The following is an 18,448-nucleotide window of genomic DNA, read 5'->3' as shown; positions in this document are numbered from 1 at the left end:
GTTAATTTCTTAGTGGAGTCAGAGCCAGATTAATTCCCCATTCCATGGATTGCCTGCGTGCGTCGTTGGCGTAAGAGGCACTACAAGATGGGCTTGCAATTTGAAAGGCTCTTGGAGTTCACCAGGGTTCCCAAAGCCCTTGCACACTGAAGCTCTGTGCTCAGAATAGCACTTAAAGGCCTTTATTCAGGAGCAGGGCTTCATGACATCACGCTTTTCTTCCGAGCAGCCTTGAGCATCATCCTGGGGCCAGAGCCGATGATGGGAGAACCAGCGTCGCCGTTGGAGTGTTGGACGATGACGACAGCAGAGACACAGTCCGGCTTCATAGGAAGGAGGAGGTAACATCCTCTCTTCTGCTTCCTGTGGGATCCTACCCTTGGGGCCATCAGAACCTCTTCCTAGAGGGGCTGAGCCATGCTGGGGACACCCCATCACGTGTTTCTCTCTGTGTTTAGAAAAACATCGTGCACTACTATCTCTTTGAAGGGTCACGCTACGTCTGGATTGAAAGACGGCAGGCGTTCTGCAAAGTCAGGTATGGCATCCATCCTCTCGGCTGGAAGAACTTTTCTCTTCTGTGTTCTGACTGTTCTTCTGCCTTCTCCTTGTCTGTGACCTTCAGTAACTGTAGTTGCATGATAGTAGCATTGGGAGACCCCAGCAGAGACCAGGGCCCATTATGCTGGAGCTGCAGTGACACCTCAGGTCTGTCTTCACTGCAGAGTTAACTCAGGTGAACACGCCGGGTCTAAGCACCTAGGTTGTCCTAGCTTCGGTGTGAGCGGCCAGATGGCAAAGCCCTGCCCGTCCCTCCCAGGTGTTACGCTTCTGGGGGCACGCTCTGTCCCTGAGGCTTTTTGTTGTAGTGAGCTGAGTCACTCTACAGTTCTTTCCCAGTGAATTGTGAGAGAACTTGTCTGTCCTCCTGGGCACCCGGGGAATGGTGGGAAGGCACTGGAGGACTGTCTGCGCTCGAGGGATGCAGCTGGCGTTGTCGTTGCAAAGCGAGCAGGCGACCTGCCCACGTGCAAAGTGGCTCTTGATTTCTCATCCACACCCTCAGCCAGGCCAGGAAGCCTGGGACGAAAGCGCCACCAAACTCGGGTGAGAGGGTTTTGTGTGTGGATGGGAGAGAGATTGGGGGTAACAACTCAGTGAGAGCTCAAATTAGCTCTGCAGTGAAGACTGACGTGCCCCCACCCTCAAAGAGCTTACAGGCTGAAGCCCTGATTCTGGCAAACATCCCCAGTCAGGACAACGTCTAAGCCAGTGGTGGGCACCCAGCCGGACGCCTGCGGCCCATCAGGGTAATCGGACTGTAGGCCACAAGATATTTTGCTGATGTTGACCATCCGGAGGCTCGGCCCCCCACAGCTCCCAGTGGCCACGGTTCGCCATTCCCAGCCAATGGGAGCCGCAGGAAGCAGCAGGCCACAGAGACGTATTGGCTGCAGCTCCCATTGGCCAAGAACAGCCTGGATGGGGCTAAAATGACTTGAGTTCATACCCCATGTTGAGCGTCTTCTCCATCTCCTCACCTGGTTTGGTGATGCCACTAGGCAAATCCTGTTGTTGACAATGGGCGTTAAGAGGAGGTCTCCTGTACCAAGGTGGGAAATGGTTTAGCAGCAGGAACCGTTAGGATCAAGTTTTCTTCATTGTCCTTTGCCGAAAGTGTCCCAGAGTCTAGTGGTGTCTGTTTGTAAGACGAAGGAGGCTGGGGGCTTCTAATAGCAGCAGATGACTTTGTCTAGTGTAGATTCACCTTTAGCAAATGTCTTGTGGGTGCCACTGTCCTTCCTTAGGTCCATCCATTTAGTGGCAGAGGGTTCGGAGGAGAGGGGTGATTTTGGTTTTGTCTAATGGCGATTGCGTGAAATCACCTTGACTCTAGATTGTAACTTCCCTGGAGAAGGAATGATGGTATTTTCCCTCCTATCTGTTTCCATGGGGTCCTGATCCTGGATTGAGGTCTTCAGTGGTTATGCTGCTGCACAGGTGAAGCCAAGCCTGAGAGTAAGCCAAGCCTACCAGAGCTGTGCCTAGGCAGAAAGAAAGTGATTTCATAGGCCAGCCCAATGACGTGGCTTCTTGCGTGCAGCTCTGCAATTCCGCATGGTCATGTAACAAGAACCCGTGATCTGGAGTACGGGGATCAGTCCTGGTCCAGCCCCTAGAACCAGCCTGCAAATCTGTAGAGCGTTCAGTTGCCACCTCAAACATTGAGGCCCCCAGCTGGAGTGTGGAGAGGAAATACCTGTGGAGGGATAATTCTTGTTGACTCGAAGCTTTTTACTCCCACTTTGTATATTGAACTGGAAGGGGAGTTCTGCTCCGGACAGTGGTGCCAGTCAACTCGGCTGGCCTGGGCTATGCAGGAGGTCAGAGTAGCTGATCGAATAGTTCCTTGTGGCCTTAAAAATGTTGAAGCTGAACTTTGGTTGGTTTGAAGTCCAAACCGTGACATTTTGAAGCCATCGGACCGTGAAATAAGTCTCTGGTGTTACTCCTGAGGCCACGGTGTGAGTGCTCTGGATCTGGGCACAGAAAAGCACGTTGCTCCACCTCTCCGGGAGGTCTTCTGACTGATCCCCTATCGGAACTTTTTGTGGTGTGAATTTTCAAAATACTTTTTTCCCAGACTCACGTGGGTAGGGCTTGTATAGAGGCTGTTGTGCCCACAGATCAGTTGTGACAACACACCGATCACCCTTCACCCTTGTGATTTGAGGTTTCTTGTGGTACTTCCTGATGATGAGATGAAAATTCTGAGCCAAGGGGTGCTTTAAAAAAAAAAAATCTTAATCTGGTTAAAAGGATCAGAGAAAAATTAAACCATTTAGTTTTACTAGACAGAATCTGTGAGCAGCCAAGTAGTACTATTTCTGTGCGAATGCTGGGTTTATTTTCTTACCGTAATAGAGTCTGTGTTGTCAGTTTTGATTGTAGTTAGGTTTTATTGTTCTTGATTGTACCTTCTGTAGTTAAGAATGGAAAATAGTCCAGAGGAAGGTAGGGTAGCCCAGCTAAGAGATCACTAGACTGAGACCAAGGAGTCCTGGCTTCTATTCCTTCCTCTGCCACTGGCCTGCTGGGTGACCTGGGGCAAATCACCGCTTTGTGCCTCAGTTTTCCCACCTGTAAAATGGAGTAGTGAGTCTGATCTACTTTGTGCAAAACATATAACTATCTTCAAGCAGAATCTGAGCATGAAAAATATCAGCCCCAAAGGTGAATGTTTCAGAAAAAAGTTCAGAATTTGATCAAAAGTCAAACTTCAGTGATCAGAACTTCAAAAATATTTGGAACATGGCACAACCATAATCCTTTTGGGGTTATTGTCCTTGCTTAGTTTGGGGACTGGGACAGAGGATTGGCTGTGATTTAGCACAGTTGCAGCCATTCGAAAATTTGAGCCTGCACGGTAGACCGTTCTTTTTAATCAGTAGGTGCGCACTAAGAAAGATGCGTTCTTGTGCATTTATCTGAGTATATGCCTCATGATTCAACAGCTTAGACTTTCTGATAGCACTCCTCCAATATCTGTTTGAAAAACAAAAAGCCACACCCACCACTTCAGAAATTAAATGCAAAAAACTACAGTTACTGCAACACAAAGACTGAGTTGGGGGTTCACAGCTTCTTCAGGGTAATGATTCTTCAGAAGGCCTTTTCATTTGGTTACACGGCACATCTGTAGTGCTGGTTTGGGTGGCCTTTTTTAAAATTCCTTTTCCTGTGTTGAATTCATGTTTTCCTCTCTCCAAATACATGCTATAAAATACGCAGCAAGTGCCCATGCAAGAATTAATGTTGCCAGAGCTGCCTTATGCCAGATTGTGAGCTTTCTACTCCAACCGGTGAACAATTTCCTGATTTCTTACTGCTTGACCTTGTAACCGTAACGATGCTCTTGTGTTAGCGTTTAGCATTAGAGCTTTAATTCAGCCCTGTCAGATCAATTGATCTGAAAATGTATTTCAGTTATTGTACTGTTGAGATCTGCAGGTGCTGACAAATGTTGAAGCTCAGTAAGAATGTGTGTGTGTGTGTGTGTGTGTGTGTGTGTGTGTGTGTGTGTGTGTGTGTGTGTGTGTGTGTGTGTGTGTGTGTGTGTGTGTGTGCGCGCGCACACGCGCGCACTGCATAGGTCTATAATGTAGAAATGTAGGGCTGAAAAGGACCCCGAGCGGCTATCTAATCCAGCCCCATCCCCCAAGCCAGGACCAAGTACACTTAGACCATCCCTGACAAGTGTTTGTCTAACCTGTTCTTTAAAACCTCCTGTGATGGGGATTCTGCAGCCTCCCTAGAAAGCCTCTTCCAGAGCTTAAATATCCTTTTGAGTTGAAAAGTTTTTCCCAACATCTAACCTAAATCTCCCTTGCTGCAGATTAAGCCCATTGCTTCTTGTCCTACGTTCAGTGGACATGGAGAACAGTTGGTCACCATCTGCTTTGTAACAGCCTGGACACATTTGAAGGCTGTTCTCAGTTCCCCCCTTCAGTCTTCTTTTCCCAAAGCTAAACATGCCCAGGTTTTAAGACTTCCCTCGGAGGAGAGGTTTCCTAAACCTTTTGGTCAGTTTTGTTGCTCTCCTCTGGACTCTCTCCAATTCGTGTAATACCGTAGATCTCATTGTACGAAGCTAACAGTTACAACCATCTTTGCACAGCTAATTGGTATGTGATGGCACCAGCTTAGTGTTGTTTGGATGGTTAATAAAACTAAGGGACAGGTTTACATGGTGGGCTCTTTCTTTTAAAATGAGCCCTACCCCTCAAAATGAAGGATGTTTGAGATAATATCCACATGCCCCTGAGTGCTGGTCGCCTTCGCTTCTATCCACGTATCCTCACCTGGATTTGGCTATTACTGGCCGTGTGTAAATCCAGGTGTCTTCTTTTTGGTGCATGAAGGAACAGAGAGTTCTGCGGCACCTTTAAGACTAACAGATGTATTGGAGCATAAGCTTTCGTGGGTGAATACCCGCTTCGTCAGACACATGTGAGTATTCACCCACGAAAGCTTATGCTGCAATACATCTGTTAGTCTTAAAGGTACCACAGGATACTCTGTTGCTTTTTACAGATCCACACTAACACGGCTACCCCTCCGATTTTTGGTGCATGTATTTTTCAGTGTCTTAGATGATGGCTGGACCTGTGCAGACATCCATCTCTCCCAGTCAGGCCTCAGCCAGCAAGACCACAGCACCAGGTAAGTACGCCATGGCTTTGTTAATGATTGGGGACGGGTCTGGCTGCAGATTGCGCTGTTTCAGGGAGTGGCGAAGCTGGTTTGGGCAAGCAAACGTCAAAAATTTGGTGTGTAGTTAACCTGTGAGACGGGGAGCAGAGCTGTCTCAGATCAGTGCAGGATTTTAATCCCTCTATGCCAACAGTCTATGCCCTGTGCGTTCTGGCTTGCTTCGGCCTTCCTAAAGTCAAATGCAAAGCACGTGAATTTGGAACCTGACTGATCAGCCCGGAAAGCCTACCCGGGTGTCAGTGTAGTGCAAGGGACAGAAAGGGAAATCTGAATATGGTCACACAAAGGCCCAGGTTTGTGCAAAGTCCCATGGACAAATGTTCATGGCCCCTCGCAGGTCTTCTCTGAAAGATATCACCTCCAGCAGGATGATGTCCCCAAATGCCCTGCCGGGGGTCTGTCCTATTCACTACTTGCTGAATCCCCAGCGCTAGCTTCAGAGGCTTTCCCTCCAATAGCAAACCAGGCACGACCCTATGCGCTTGTCACCTAAAGAGATCACTGCCTGGTGTGACCGCCTGCACCGTAGATCGGCTTTCGGGGGACTGATGGCACATGCGGGAACTAGCAGGTGGGCTCTGCAGTGTTTTCTGCCGAGGTGGCACATTCTGAGCTGCAGCTCCTGCTATCCCAGCTTTGTGGGGGCTTTGTCGTTGACTTAAATGAGCGCAGGATCCAGCCCTGATCCAGCTTTGTTACTTGTATGGTCCCCCAAAATGTGCCCAGATACTTCAGCTGTCCATAGAAAAGCCACGTTTCTTGCCCCAAAGAGCTCTCTCCCTGCTACCTGCTGTTACGACCAGCAACAAAACTTGGGTGAGGAGAATGACGGTTATAAAAAAATTCGGAGATGTGGCTATTTATGACTGTAGAGTTCATGCCTTGATGACTGGCTAGCGATACAGATGTGTGTCTGGAGGGTGGGGCGGGAGATGTCTAAAATGGTCATTCAACTTTCACATCAGTTTTTTTTTTAAATGATGCAGTAACTTGGGTGATGTGAATAAGAATGCCCTAGCTATTCTGTGGAGACCACAGTGTTAATTTCTCTTGTATCCTAACCTACCCTGAGAGTGACACCCTCCTCCAGAGGTCAAAGGGCAAGTGACCAGTCTGTGTGCCCCTTTGCCCGGCCACCAATTGGCATCCATCTTAACAGCTTTCTGACTTAGCTCCTGGTGTGATGTATTGTGATGGCTCATGGCCCCATTGTGGGGGGGTTCCCAAAAGTGTCAGATTCTCTTCTCACTCCCAAACAATTTATGATTTAATAACCCACTAGATGCACCCATGAGTTTAACCAACAGTAGGAGGGCATGGGGGCCAAGGGTTATAGTAAGCACCAGGAGGTCGCTCAAGACACCTGTGTGCACAGCTGGCTGGCGGAGAGACTTCCCTAATGGCGGTAGACTGACTCCCCTATGCTCCGCTTGAAATTTATACCGCGAACCAGGGGTGAGATCTGGGCAATGTGTAGCTCATTTAATGGGAAAGTTTGAAATTCCAAGTCTTCGCCTAAAACCTCTGGCTTCTGTTCCTTGTTTCCTGCACAGGAGAAAGGTCTATGGGCCAAACCTGATTGATGTGCCGGTCAAATCCTACCTCAGGCTGTTGGTGGATGAGGTACAAAGCTACAACACGTAACGTGGCTGTTGCCTTCTGCAGAAGGGAGAGAGCAGCTTTTCCCTACTCAGACCTGGCAGAAATAGACTCCATGTCAGCCAGGCCTGGAGTGACCAGATGGGGCGCTCTGTGAAGCCCCTTGTTAAGGGAAAACCCTGCTAAACGTGCTAGGGCATAGGGGCCTAGTGGCTAGGGCTCCAGACTAGATGTTGCAAGTCCTGGGTTTTATTCCCACCTCTGCCACTGATCTTTGGTTTGACCTTGGACTCGTTGTCTGGTTAGAGTTCCTGCCCCAAAGAACGTACAAACTTCCTTACTGTGCATTTGTCCAGCACCCACGCAATAGAGTCCTGACCTCAGCTGGGGCCACCAGGTGCTACTTTAATGCATTCTTCTTCCTATGTCCTTCTGCCACAATCAGAGGTGGTTCTAGCATTGGGCACATTGATATGGCCCAGTCTGGAGCCCTGGCAAGATCTCCCTTGGTCCACGTTTCCTCCAGGAGCAGGCAGACCAACAGATCTTCCATGGTTTGCGTTTCACCATCTGCGAACCCAGCTGAGCACCTGCCCCTACTCTAATACAGTGACATGTCGTGGATTTTCAGAAAAGACCTTTGAAAAACACCCGTCGCTCTTCCCGTGTTCCCATGCAGTGGCTGGGCTGGGGTGGATCGGGTGAACTGTGTCAGTTGTCTCTCCCCGCACCGGCTCTTCGGTTTGTCACGCATTGCCAGGTCAGGTCTTTGCTGTTTTCTTGGAAGACTGGAGAAGTCCCTTTCTGAGCTCTGGAGGGGTGGGGATGTTGACTCGCCAACAGCAGGACGAAGACCATTTTAGCAGATGTCTTTGGGCCAGACTTGATGGGCGTTGTGAGACGTGAGAGGCAGGGGAGCCAGGCCACAGCAGGTTACGATTAATAGCCAGCAGGCTGCAGTATCTGCCATGGACAAGGGCTGTAGCATCTCCTAGCTCAGACTGGGCCACGCCCGCTAGTAGGTTGTGAGAGATTGCTTGAGCTCTGTGCTCCCCACCAGCAGGCGAAGACCAAGGGCTGTGACATGCTCTGTCCACCAGCTTTCCCAGCACTGCCCGTTAACTCCTTAATCTCCGTGTCTTTCAACAAGCTGCCATGTACTGAGTCTGAGACGTTCTTTGTATGCTGATTGCATCAGCCGCCGTGCCCTAAAGGCCCCCTGCTTTCTCTCTCTTTCCAGGTGTTGAATCCCTTCTACATCTTCCAGGTTTTCAGTATCATTTTGTGGCTCTGTGATGCCTACTACTACTATGCTGCCTGCATATTCGTCATCTCTGCAGTATCCATAGGGCTGTCTCTCTATGAGACTAGAAAGGTGGGTGTCCGGCCTTTTGGGAGGGGAGGGACAAAGGGCTGCTTTCTGCTGTCAGCTCTGCATTGCAGGGTGACTCCAGGAGGCTGAGCGACTCCAGCTCTGCACCCGTGGAACAGAAGACTGGCCAGACTGAGTCGGACCAGTGGTCCATCTAAACCCGTATCCTGTCTTCTGACAACGGCCAATGCCAGGTGCTTCAGAGGGAATGAACAGGACGGGCAATCGAGTGATCCATCCCCTGTCGGCCATTCCCAGCTCCTGGCAATCAGAGGCCAGGAACATCCAGAGCATAGGGCTGTGTCCCTGACCACCGTGGCTAAAAAAACACTGGGAACAGTGGCTTGGGAGCAGTTTTATTTTCTATGGGACTAAGAGCTCTAGAGAAGTATTCCCCATTCTTCCTGCAGGCCGGCACTCTGCAGCATGTGCGCTGTTCACAAGGGTGTGGTTTGTTTGCATTCCTTGTGCAGGGGGCAAGCCTTTTTCCAATGGCCTTTTCCTAGCCAGGAAGGACAGTGAGGGGTGGGCTGGGCCGTCAATTATCAGCATGCAGCCAAATTGAGCTCTCACATTTTCAGCCACAGCACAAGTGCATTTAAAGCGTGTGACAGCCTATTGCATCCCCTGGCTCTTGTCCCTGCGGCACTGCCTGGAAATAACCAGGCCTAGCAATGCAGGGGTGCTTCTGGGGTTTGTATGCTCCTGGGGGCAGTGCATCTCTGCTCTGTACTGGATGCCCTTGTGTCTTTCTTGCGTAAAAGAGAAAAGGGATGGGGGGGGGTGAAAAAGGAAGAGGAGAGATGAAGAAAAGAGAGTAAGATGGGACAGAATACAGTCAGATCTGGTGGATTCTCCAGCAGCTAAGTCTGGAAGTCAGCACTGGGGGGCTTACTGAAAGATTCGCTCTAGTGCACGCAAAAGTTATGGGCTTGGTGCGGGCATCACGGGCCGGTGGAGGACTACATTGTCCCTCCTGGCCTTAACATCTATGAATCCTGGAGGGGGAAGGGTTTCCCATGCCGTCCTGTGGTGCCATTTCCATTCTGGACTAGCCCCTGCGAAGTGCTGGTGTCAAGCCTTCCCCGCCCTGCTAGCGGATAGCTCTGTTTGATTCCTTGCAGCAAAGCGTGACATTGCAGAACATGGTGAAGATGGTCATCGGCGTGAGAGTCCTCCGAGCCGCTGGAGGTGAGCAGCAGCAGTAGGTTGTAATTCTCCATTGCTGCGTGAAAGGCAGGCAGCTGCCACGCGCTTCTGCTTAGGTAAATGGGCCTTTGTTGGCAGAGCTACGAGGGGGAAGATCATGCCGTGCCTGTGGTGCCATCTTTCTCGCTCTGAGCAGCCGGCTCAGTTGAGATGGCGGGGGTTGAGGGTAGCTTGGATTGGACGCTTCACAAGGGTATTTTTACAGCTGTCGATCAGCAAAAAGACTGCTGGCTGTGCTCTCAGGCCCTGGTCCTGGAAACGCTACCGGACATGTGTGCTTGCTCCTAGGAGCGCTTCCAGTGGCGTCAGTGGGAACGGTTGGAATATTAAGATCCTTGGTCATAAGATGAAATTCATCCATGCACAAGGTCCGTGTGCCACTCCAGTCTCCCTGAAGCCTTTCAAATAGGATTCCAGTGGTGCACCAGCCTTGTGCTGGCTGCCCAGCTGTTAACTTCACCCCTTCGGGCCTTGCGCGCCCCCTGGGCTGTTGACGTAGTGAAATCTCACGTGTAAACTGCCTGGCTTGGTGAGGGTTAAGGCATTGTGAAAAAGTGCCATATGTAAACACGCTGTTAGATTTAAGTCAGATAGAACACACCATTTGCTCCCCTGTGATTGTGGAGGCAGTGTGGTCTGATGGCCGGAGCACAGGACTGGGACTCAGGAGACCTGGGTTCTGTTCCCAGCTCTGCCACTCACCTGCTGGATTTGTGCCTCAGTTTCCCCACCTGTAAAATGGAGATTGATTTATAGAGCTTCAGCATTCCAATGAAAACAGCATTTGGCATTTTAACTTTTCCTTCCAACAGCACCAAGCTGTGAACATTTAAGTGGGCTCCACCCACCTGAGCAGCTCCACTCATGTGAGGAAAGCCCATGCACCGTTCTGTGGGATCAGAGCGTGTATGTTTGCAGTGCTCATGGAAACGCCCCTGGCAAGGAGAAGGGGAACATATGAGTTTATCTTCATTGCCCAAAAGGAAGTGAACGGCAGAAATTAACACTGTATAGCTAGTGAAAGGAAAATCCAATTTTTGAAATGCTTTTCATTCTAGCAAGTTAGGTGCTGTTGTGAGGCACTAGGGATGGTGGTTGTTATTTCGGATCTAGCGCTTTTCTATCCATAGATCTCAAAGTGCTTTACAAAGGAGGCCAGGATTATTATTCCCATTTTACAGATGGGGAAACTGAGGATGGGGCAGTGCAGTGAGTTGCCCAAGGTCACCCAGCAAGCTAGAGACAAAGCCAGGAATAGAAGCCAGGTCTCCTGAGTCGCAGGACAGCACTCTAGCAACTAAGCCAGACTGCATTAGGCTTTGTAAAACCTCTAACACAACATCTAAACTTGGAACCAGGCAGGTCCTTTCTGTCCCTTTCTTAACATGAAAAAATGTACCTGCTGTTTAAGAAATGTTGCATGTGTAAATCAGCCCAGTTGAGCAGCTTAACTATGCTCCATTAAGCAGAATTTCTGACGACTGTCTCTCTGCTAAGCTCCAGTTAGCCACTTTAATTAGTTAAAATTAAATTTTCTCAGCAGATAAAAGGCTGGCTGGCTTTTTTTTTCCCCCCTTTTGTAAGCAGCTGTTGGCCTGGCGTCTAGCACCCTGCAATCACAAGATTAAAGTTAAAAGGTTAAAAATTACATGAGACTTAAAGAACTGATTCCCGCCAGCCCTTGCTGACTTGTCTTTTTGTATCTAATCTTTGAAAGGTTCTCTCGTACACTGGCGGGGATTTAGTTTCGCTATCTACCCAACACGGGACGGCGTCACCTGCTGTGTGCGCCTATCAATGCGATGCTAACGTTATATAAAAATAATTGAGCAGCCGCTCGGAGCACAGATATTAAATGCACCACAGCACATCCTTTTAAGCCTTTAAAGTGGTAATTACGAACCAGTTAGCTCCAATTTCAGCCTTGATCCTAGGCAGAGCGATCCGCGTAAGTTCTTTAGTGGGGATTTGGACTTTAATACATTAATGATTAAATGGAGGCTGATCCATTACTTTAAAGCAGTGGTTCTCAACCTGGGGGTATCCAGAGGTCTTCCAGGGGGAACGTGAACTCATCTTGAGATTTGCCTAGATTTACAACAGGCAACAAACGAAGTCAGTGCAAACTAAAATTTCATACAGACAATGACTTGTTTATACTGCTGTGTATTCTATACGCTGAAATGCAAGTATAGTATTTATATTCCAGTTGATTTATTTTATAATTATGTGGTAAAAATGAGAAAAGTCGGCAGTTGTTCAGTATTATGTCTGGTTTTGTCAGAAAGTTGTTTTTAAGTGAGATGAAACATGGGGGTACAAAAGACCAATTGGAGTCCTGCCAGGGGTACGGTTGTCTGGAAAGGTTGAGAGTCACTGCTTTAAAGTACAGCAAGGAAAAGTTGGAGGACTGAATCTAGAAGGGCTTATGTATCCCCACGGTGTACGCCTGCAGTGGTATTGCCATGTTGTCTCTCAGTGAGCAGAGGAGGAAGGTACAAGACACACCCACCCATATACACCCAAAGGGTATGTTGCTGCAGCGATATTTGCTCATGATCCATGGCCTATGTTGCGTTTCCTGGCTCCCAGTCCAAGGCCCTGGGTTCTGTTCCCTGCTCTGCTGTGTGATCTTGGGGCAGCCCCTTCCCTTCCCTGGGCTTCAGGGTCCCCCCTCTGTTAAATGGGGGCAGGGCTGTTTAATTCCTTTGGAAGCTGCTGCGAGATCTGCTGGTACCAAGCACCACGTGCCTGCTTGTTACAGCGGGAGGAGTCTGAGTGCGCTGTGGCTTGCCTGCCTTTGCAGAGGAGGTGGTGAGCTCTCTGGACCTGGTGCCGGGTGACTGCATCAGTCTCCCCTCCGACGGGTTCTTCGTCCCCTGCGACGCTGCGCTGCTGACCGGCGAGTGCATGGTCAACGAGAGCATGCTGACAGGTGAGCAGGGGCAGGAGCGCAAGTGAGGTACGTTGTGGAAGGCAAAGATCTCCGTTTACCCAGGCCTGACTATCCCCCTCCTGCCATTAGCCTCCTGCACACACTGCCAGCGGGGGAGAGGAATCGGAGATCAGCTGCCTGCCTGAGCCTGTATTCCCTGACACCAGCAGGACGGGCTGTGAGCTTCGCTGCTCAGATAATAGCAGTGAAGCCACAGCAGCACAGACTAGCCATCGGAGTGTATACCCAGGGGCTGGGCGGGCTTGTCCAGCCCGTGCTGCCATGGCTTCATGGAGCCAGCTAGATCAAAGCTAGTTCAGGCAAGTCTACACGTGCTGTGCAGCACCTCTGATTGCGGTGTAGACATACCCAAAGCCTCTTTGGGGATGAAAGAGACAAGCGCTGTAGTGACCCCTTCTGGCCATCCATTGGAACTGCAGGGACTAGCTCCACAAGGAGACCTGGTTCCGTGGTCAGGGCATGAGCCTGGGAGTGGGGAGATCTGTGTTCAGTTCCTTGCTCTGCTACTGACTTCCTGTGTGACCTTGAGCAAGTCACTTAGGGGCCAGAATTTTACATGTATTTAGGCACACTAAGATGCAGGTAGGCGCCTAGTTGGTCTTGGTGCCCAGGTCCCAGTGATTTCAGAGCTTGATTTTGATGGGTGTTTGACACCCAGGTAGTCTTGAAGATCCACTAGGCACCTGTCTGCATCTTTCGGCACCTAAACATCAATGTTTCAGCTCCCGGTCTGTGCAATGAGGAGAACAGCCCTGCCCTGCCCTCCCGCACAGGGGCACTGGGAGGATAAATCTACTTGTAAAAGATTGTGAGCTGCTCGGATACTCCAGATCAGAACACACAGCCCTCCGTGGCCGGAAGGGTGGATCCGTCCAGCAAGGGGGCTTTTGAAGTGTGCATTGGGGAAACTGAGCATGGATGGTGGATCCTGAGGGATTCCCATCTGCCCCACTCCTGCACGGAGAGAACTCAGACACAGGCTGAACATGAAGGCATGTTTGTATGAATCTGTCTGTCCATATCCTCGCTCACCGGCTGATTTTCTCTTGTAGGGGAGAGTGTCCCAGTGATGAAGACGCCTTTACCCAGTGACCCCCAAGCTACCAACATGATCTATTCCCCCGAGGAGCATAAACGACACACGCTGTTCTGCGGGACTCAGGTCCTCCAAGCCAAATCCTATGTGGGCAAGGAGGTCCTGGCTGTGGTGACACGCACAGGTAGCGGCATCTGGAAGCAAACCCCAGAACCCCTGGTCCTTAGTCCCCATCTGGACTGTAGCCGTACCCAGGGACTATAGGCCAAGACTATAACAGGGTTCAAAAAAGAACTAGATAAGTTTCTGGAGGATAGGTCCATCAATGGCTGTTAGCCAAGATGGGAAGGGATGGTGTCCCTAGCTTCTGTTTGCCAGAAGTTAGGAGTGGCTGACACAGCATGGATCACTGGATGATTCCCTGTACTGTTCATTCCCTCTGGGGCACCTGTCATTGACCACTGTCAGAAAACAGGATACAGGAGTAGATGGACCATTGGTCTGACGTGGTATGGCTGTTCTTATGTTCCAGTATCCTTTGTCCCTGCATGTGCTGTGTGCCACATGGAGCTGGTTCTGTTTGATCCTGGCCAGATAAGAATTCTCCTTCCATCCAGATACACCTGTACTAGCAACTTCACTGTTGTTTAGCTCTGGTCCGTTGAACAGACTGTTCTTAGAAGCCAAATGTAAAGTGTATAGTCTCCGTGGCTAGCCTGGCACCATGGTAGAGCCGTTCGCCTGCTGAGACCTGTAACATTCCTAGGCTGCTGGCTAGTCCTCGTTCTCTTTAGTTAGCCTGTTACCCCCTAGCGTTCTCTGCCGGGCCCTCCTTGGGGCCCTGCTGCTCTGCGGGGAGAGCTGTGTGGAGTGTAGCGTGGTCACTGACCCTGCTGTCTTATGGCTCAGAGCACCCACCCAGCAGCATTTTTCACAATGCATATCACTGACCCGCACCTACAGCGTTGGAGACTCGGATTCCCACCTGTGCTGCAAGGATTCCCTGCCCCGCAGGGTGAGTGCAACAGAAAGGGGAAGGAAAATTTTTCCTCCTTTCTTTCAGGGCAAGTGGAATACCAACTAACTTGCATGGATGGACGGGCAGGCACGCACCCCATGGGCACAGGCGCTTAGGGGATCCCATTCGCACTGCGATTACGGCCCGTCAGTGCTGTTGCAGCCAGGCTCACGAGCAAGGGTTGAGAGATGCTACATCTCCACAATCAGGAGCTCTGAGCTGATCCTGTTGGGTGTGGACACAAACCCTGCTTTGGAATTCCATGTTCCAGCTCTGTTGGAAGCGCCTCTCTGCTCTGAGATGAGCTGTTACGTTAAAGGGAATCACAGGCCGTGTCTCCAGTTCGCCCCAAAATCTGTGGCTTTTAATGGCCACAATTCACAGTGTGAGTTTCTGAGTCCCGTAAGCATCTCTTTTCCTTTCGTCCCCTCCTCCAGGGTTCTGTACGGCCAAAGGGGACCTGATCAGCTCTATCCTCTACCCCAAGCCCGTGAGCTTCAGGTTCTACAGGGATGCGGTGAAGTTTGTCCTCTTCCTTGCAGTTCTGGGTACGTCTGAAAGCGGGCGGCATTGCAAGCAGCAGTTGTCTGGTGCTGAGTGTCTCATGAACTGATGAATCCTCTTTACAGCCGTCCCCTTTCTCTCTTGCAGCTCTTATCGGCACCGCATACAGCATCGTGATTTTAATTAAAAACCAGGTGAGCTGACAGTGATGGGAAAATATCCCTCTCTCTCTCTCTCTCTTTCTCTCCTCCCAGCCCTCTCCCTTCTGCGCCCCTCCTTTGATTTGGATCCAGGGCTTAGGTCAGGAATGGTCCAGACAAGTTTGGTTCTGTTAAAGAGGTTGGCATGGGAGCAAGCCGAGGCATTGCTCTGCCTCCAGTTTTCTCTAATGGCCAGCACTGCAGACTCCATCCGAGATCGGCTCTGGGTTCTTCTGGCTCTCTCATCCCTACTAGTAACAAACATCCTGCAGCTGCATTGGCTGACACAGAATAAACCCACTAGTTCAACTCTCCTGGGTCCTGCAGGGCTAATGGCAGACACAGCTTGTCTTTGCTGAGGAAGGAAGCAGAAACAGGATGTTAAATTTAGAGAGAGCAGAGGGGAGACCGGCAGAAATGCCTGGGTGCAAATCATCAGATATTGGGCCAGCTCATTGCATCTGCTTGTGAAAATGCCAGGGCAAAATCATGCTCCCCAAAAAGGGAGTTGGGGCTTCTGAAAACCCAGATCACATTCTAAGTTATTTTTCCTTTCTCCTCTGTCTGCGGTTGTCAGGGGCCTGGTGAGCTTGTGTGTGTCTCCGATAGGGAAAGATCTGGGAAATCCCAGGTGCTCTCAAACCCAGGTGAAGGCTGCTGGTGAAGAGCTGGTTTAGCTTTATTAAATACAGCTGGGCAAGGTGTTGGGGGTGTTTATGCTCCATGGTCCAGCTCCCAATGCTGCTCAGATGATTTGCAGATCTGGGTGCTGCACTGTGGGTCAGTGTGTCCTACCGAACACCCCCCAGAGAGCCTACACCCAATTGAAGCTCTCGTGTTCTCTCTCTCCTCCCCCACCCCCACTCCCCCGTTCCTGGCTGTTGCACGTGGACAGGTTCCTCTCCAGCAAATAATCATCCGTGCACTGGATGTCATCACAGTCATCGTGCCCCCGGCTCTCCCTGCTGCAATGACCGTGGGCACCATCTATGCCCAAAACAGGCTGAAGCAGCACGGCATCTTCTGCATCAGCCCTCCTCGGATTAACCTGTGCGGGAAAATCCGCCTGGTCTGCTTTGATAAGGTGAGTCCCCGGGCTCGTGCACCGGGGCATCTGTGGCTGCAGCTGACTTGATGCCCTGCCAGCTGATGGGCTGAACAAGTTGTCTTCCCCCCTGGCTGCAGACAGGGACCCTCACAGAGGAAGGCCTGGATGTCTGGGGTGTCGTTCCTGTGGAGAATAACTGCTTCCTGCCCATCACCCATGAGCCCCGCTGCTTGGCCGATGGCCCCTTGCTGTACTCGCTGGCCACCTGCCATGGTGTCTCTCTGCTGAGGGAGCAGCCCATAGGAGACCCCATGGACCTCAAGATGATGGAATCCACCGGCTGGGTAAGAGGGAGAGGAGTCAGGCTGTGAGCCAAAAGGCTTTGGGCTGATTTTGGGGGTGTAGGGGGAAGTTTGGAAGCTTCCAGGGGAGTGTGTGTTGGCTTGCGTGTTTGGGTGGTTTGCTGAAGGGGTGAGATACCGGCTGGCTTTCTGTATCCCTCCGAGCTCTAGGGCCCTCTCCCCACCCCACCCGACTTCACAGGCTCTGCATTGCAGCCTTCATCCCTCTAGCCAAAAGAGACCAGAGGATCCACCTTGAGGAGCCCATTCGTGCTGCAGAGAGGCTGCCCTCGAGGTAGGGACTGAGAGGGATAGCCGCTCCTTGACTCTACTGGGGAATGTTCAAGAGACCAAATAACAGCTCAGCCAGATCTGTTGTCTAAAGACAAAGCAATACAGTACAGAAAAGAAGGAAAGCTTCTTCCCAGGAAGCGAATTCTCGCCATGTATTCAGTTCAGCTGACACAGGAGATGTGCTCCCCTTAAACTTGCCACCATAGCATGGCTGTTTACAGGTTACACAGCGCCGGTCAAGTCACTTCAAGTTTAACTAACCAGCTGGTGCCAGCTTTGTCTTTGGTGCTTCCCTGTGCCTTCCCAGCTCTTGTTTTGAATTAGTGGGGCTAGAAGATATTTTATGAGTGCTTTAATGAGTATCAGGGTTGGAAGGGACCTCAGGAGGTATCTAGTCCAACCCCCTGCTCAAAGCAGGACCAATTCCCAACTAAATCATCCCAGCCAGAGCTTTGTCGAGCCGGGCCTTAAAAACCTCTAAGGAAGGAGATTCCACCACCTCCCTAGGGAACCCATTCCAGTGCTTCACCACCCTCCTAGTGAAATAGTGTTTCCTAATATCCCACCTAAACCTCCCCCACTGCAACTTGAGACCATTACTCCTTGTTCTGCCATCTGGTACCACTGGGAACAGCCGAGCTCCATCCTCTTTGGAACACCCTTTCAGGTAGTTGAAAACAGCTATCAAATTCCCCCCTCATTCTTCTCTTCTGCAGACTAAACAATCCCAGTTCCCTCAGCCTCTCCCCATAAATCATGTGCTCCAGCCCCCTAATCATTTTTGTTGCCCTCCGCTGGACTCTTTCCAATTTTTCCACATCCTTTCTGTAGCGTGGGGCCCAAAACTGGATACAGTACTCCAGATGAGGCCTCGCCAATGTCCTTCCTACATCTTACATGATTCCTTGTGCCACATTGTTCCTTTCTTCCAGATATTACATTTTGGTCCATAACATTCTTCCGTGTAACTCTTGACCATTTCTGTATATGCCCGTACCAAGTGATAAGCTATACGTGTCCCAGGGCACGATGTACGCCTTATGTGAGCAAGAGTCAGCATAATGCAACTTAACGTGATCATCCAACACATACGTATCTCATGTTAATACCTTGCAAATAATACCGAGTCATGTGACGAGTGTATAACCTGTATGCGCTGGCTAACAGTATTACTTGGCAGCGTAATAATTGTATCAGGGTTACACCTTAATCAGATTAATATATGAGGCAAAGATAAGAGCTTTCATGGCAGATTTATACTGTTTTAGCAAACTGCGTAAGCAGCAATATTAGTGCAATTAAAACAAATGTACTTTGTAATAGACATAAAACCTTCAACGCAACTTCTGCCCAAGTGCGGGAAAGTATTCCCTCCAGATCACCAGCATGGATAAGGTTATCCAAGGTTTGGGCTGCTTTAAGAATGCCACTGCTCATCTGAAACAAGCGGAGCATCTTTTTGTTCGAATAAAGTTTTAAAATGCAAAGTTAGGGGATCCATATATGCACTAAAAACGGGCACGTATATATTTTGTATTTCATCCTAGTGCTGGGACTTGCTTTGAATTGTGTATTTATTCTGAAAAACTGGGCTAGG

The 18,448-nt window shown here is 50.1% G+C and overlaps 1 protein-coding gene across 10 annotated transcripts in view; it reads left to right on the top strand.

Annotated features, from left to right (window-relative positions):
- The window catches only part of ATP13A2 (ATPase cation transporting 13A2), a 79,657-nt gene that overhangs the window by 30,066 nt on the left and 31,143 nt on the right, over positions 1-18,448 (top strand). For 7 of the 10 annotated variants that reach the window (XM_030537744.1, XM_030537745.1, XM_030537748.1 and 4 more), the window contains 12 exons: positions 230-341; positions 459-538; positions 5,095-5,223; positions 6,828-6,897; positions 8,114-8,248; positions 9,370-9,436; positions 12,261-12,389; positions 13,463-13,630; positions 14,902-15,012; positions 15,116-15,162; positions 16,064-16,252; positions 16,354-16,560. In XM_030537744.1, coding sequence (XP_030393604.1) covers positions 230-341; positions 459-538; positions 5,095-5,223; positions 6,828-6,897; positions 8,114-8,248; positions 9,370-9,436; positions 12,261-12,389; positions 13,463-13,630; positions 14,902-15,012; positions 15,116-15,162; positions 16,064-16,252; positions 16,354-16,560 — 1,444 coding nt within the window. Of the gene's footprint in view, positions 1-229; positions 342-458; positions 539-4,922; positions 5,011-5,094; positions 5,224-6,618; positions 6,624-6,827; positions 6,898-8,113; positions 8,249-9,369; positions 9,437-12,260; positions 12,390-13,462; positions 13,631-14,901; positions 15,013-15,115; positions 15,163-16,063; positions 16,253-16,353; positions 16,561-18,448 lie in introns of those variants that run through there. The other 3 variants (XM_030537749.1, XM_030537742.1, XM_030537750.1) reach the window with 3 other exon arrangements.

Source organism: Gopherus evgoodei, chromosome 18 (assembly GCF_007399415.2).
Source record: "Gopherus evgoodei ecotype Sinaloan lineage chromosome 18, rGopEvg1_v1.p, whole genome shotgun sequence".
NCBI classification, from domain to species: domain Eukaryota; kingdom Metazoa; phylum Chordata; order Testudines; family Testudinidae; genus Gopherus; species Gopherus evgoodei.
This window is presented reverse-complemented; position numbering and strand designations above follow the sequence as displayed.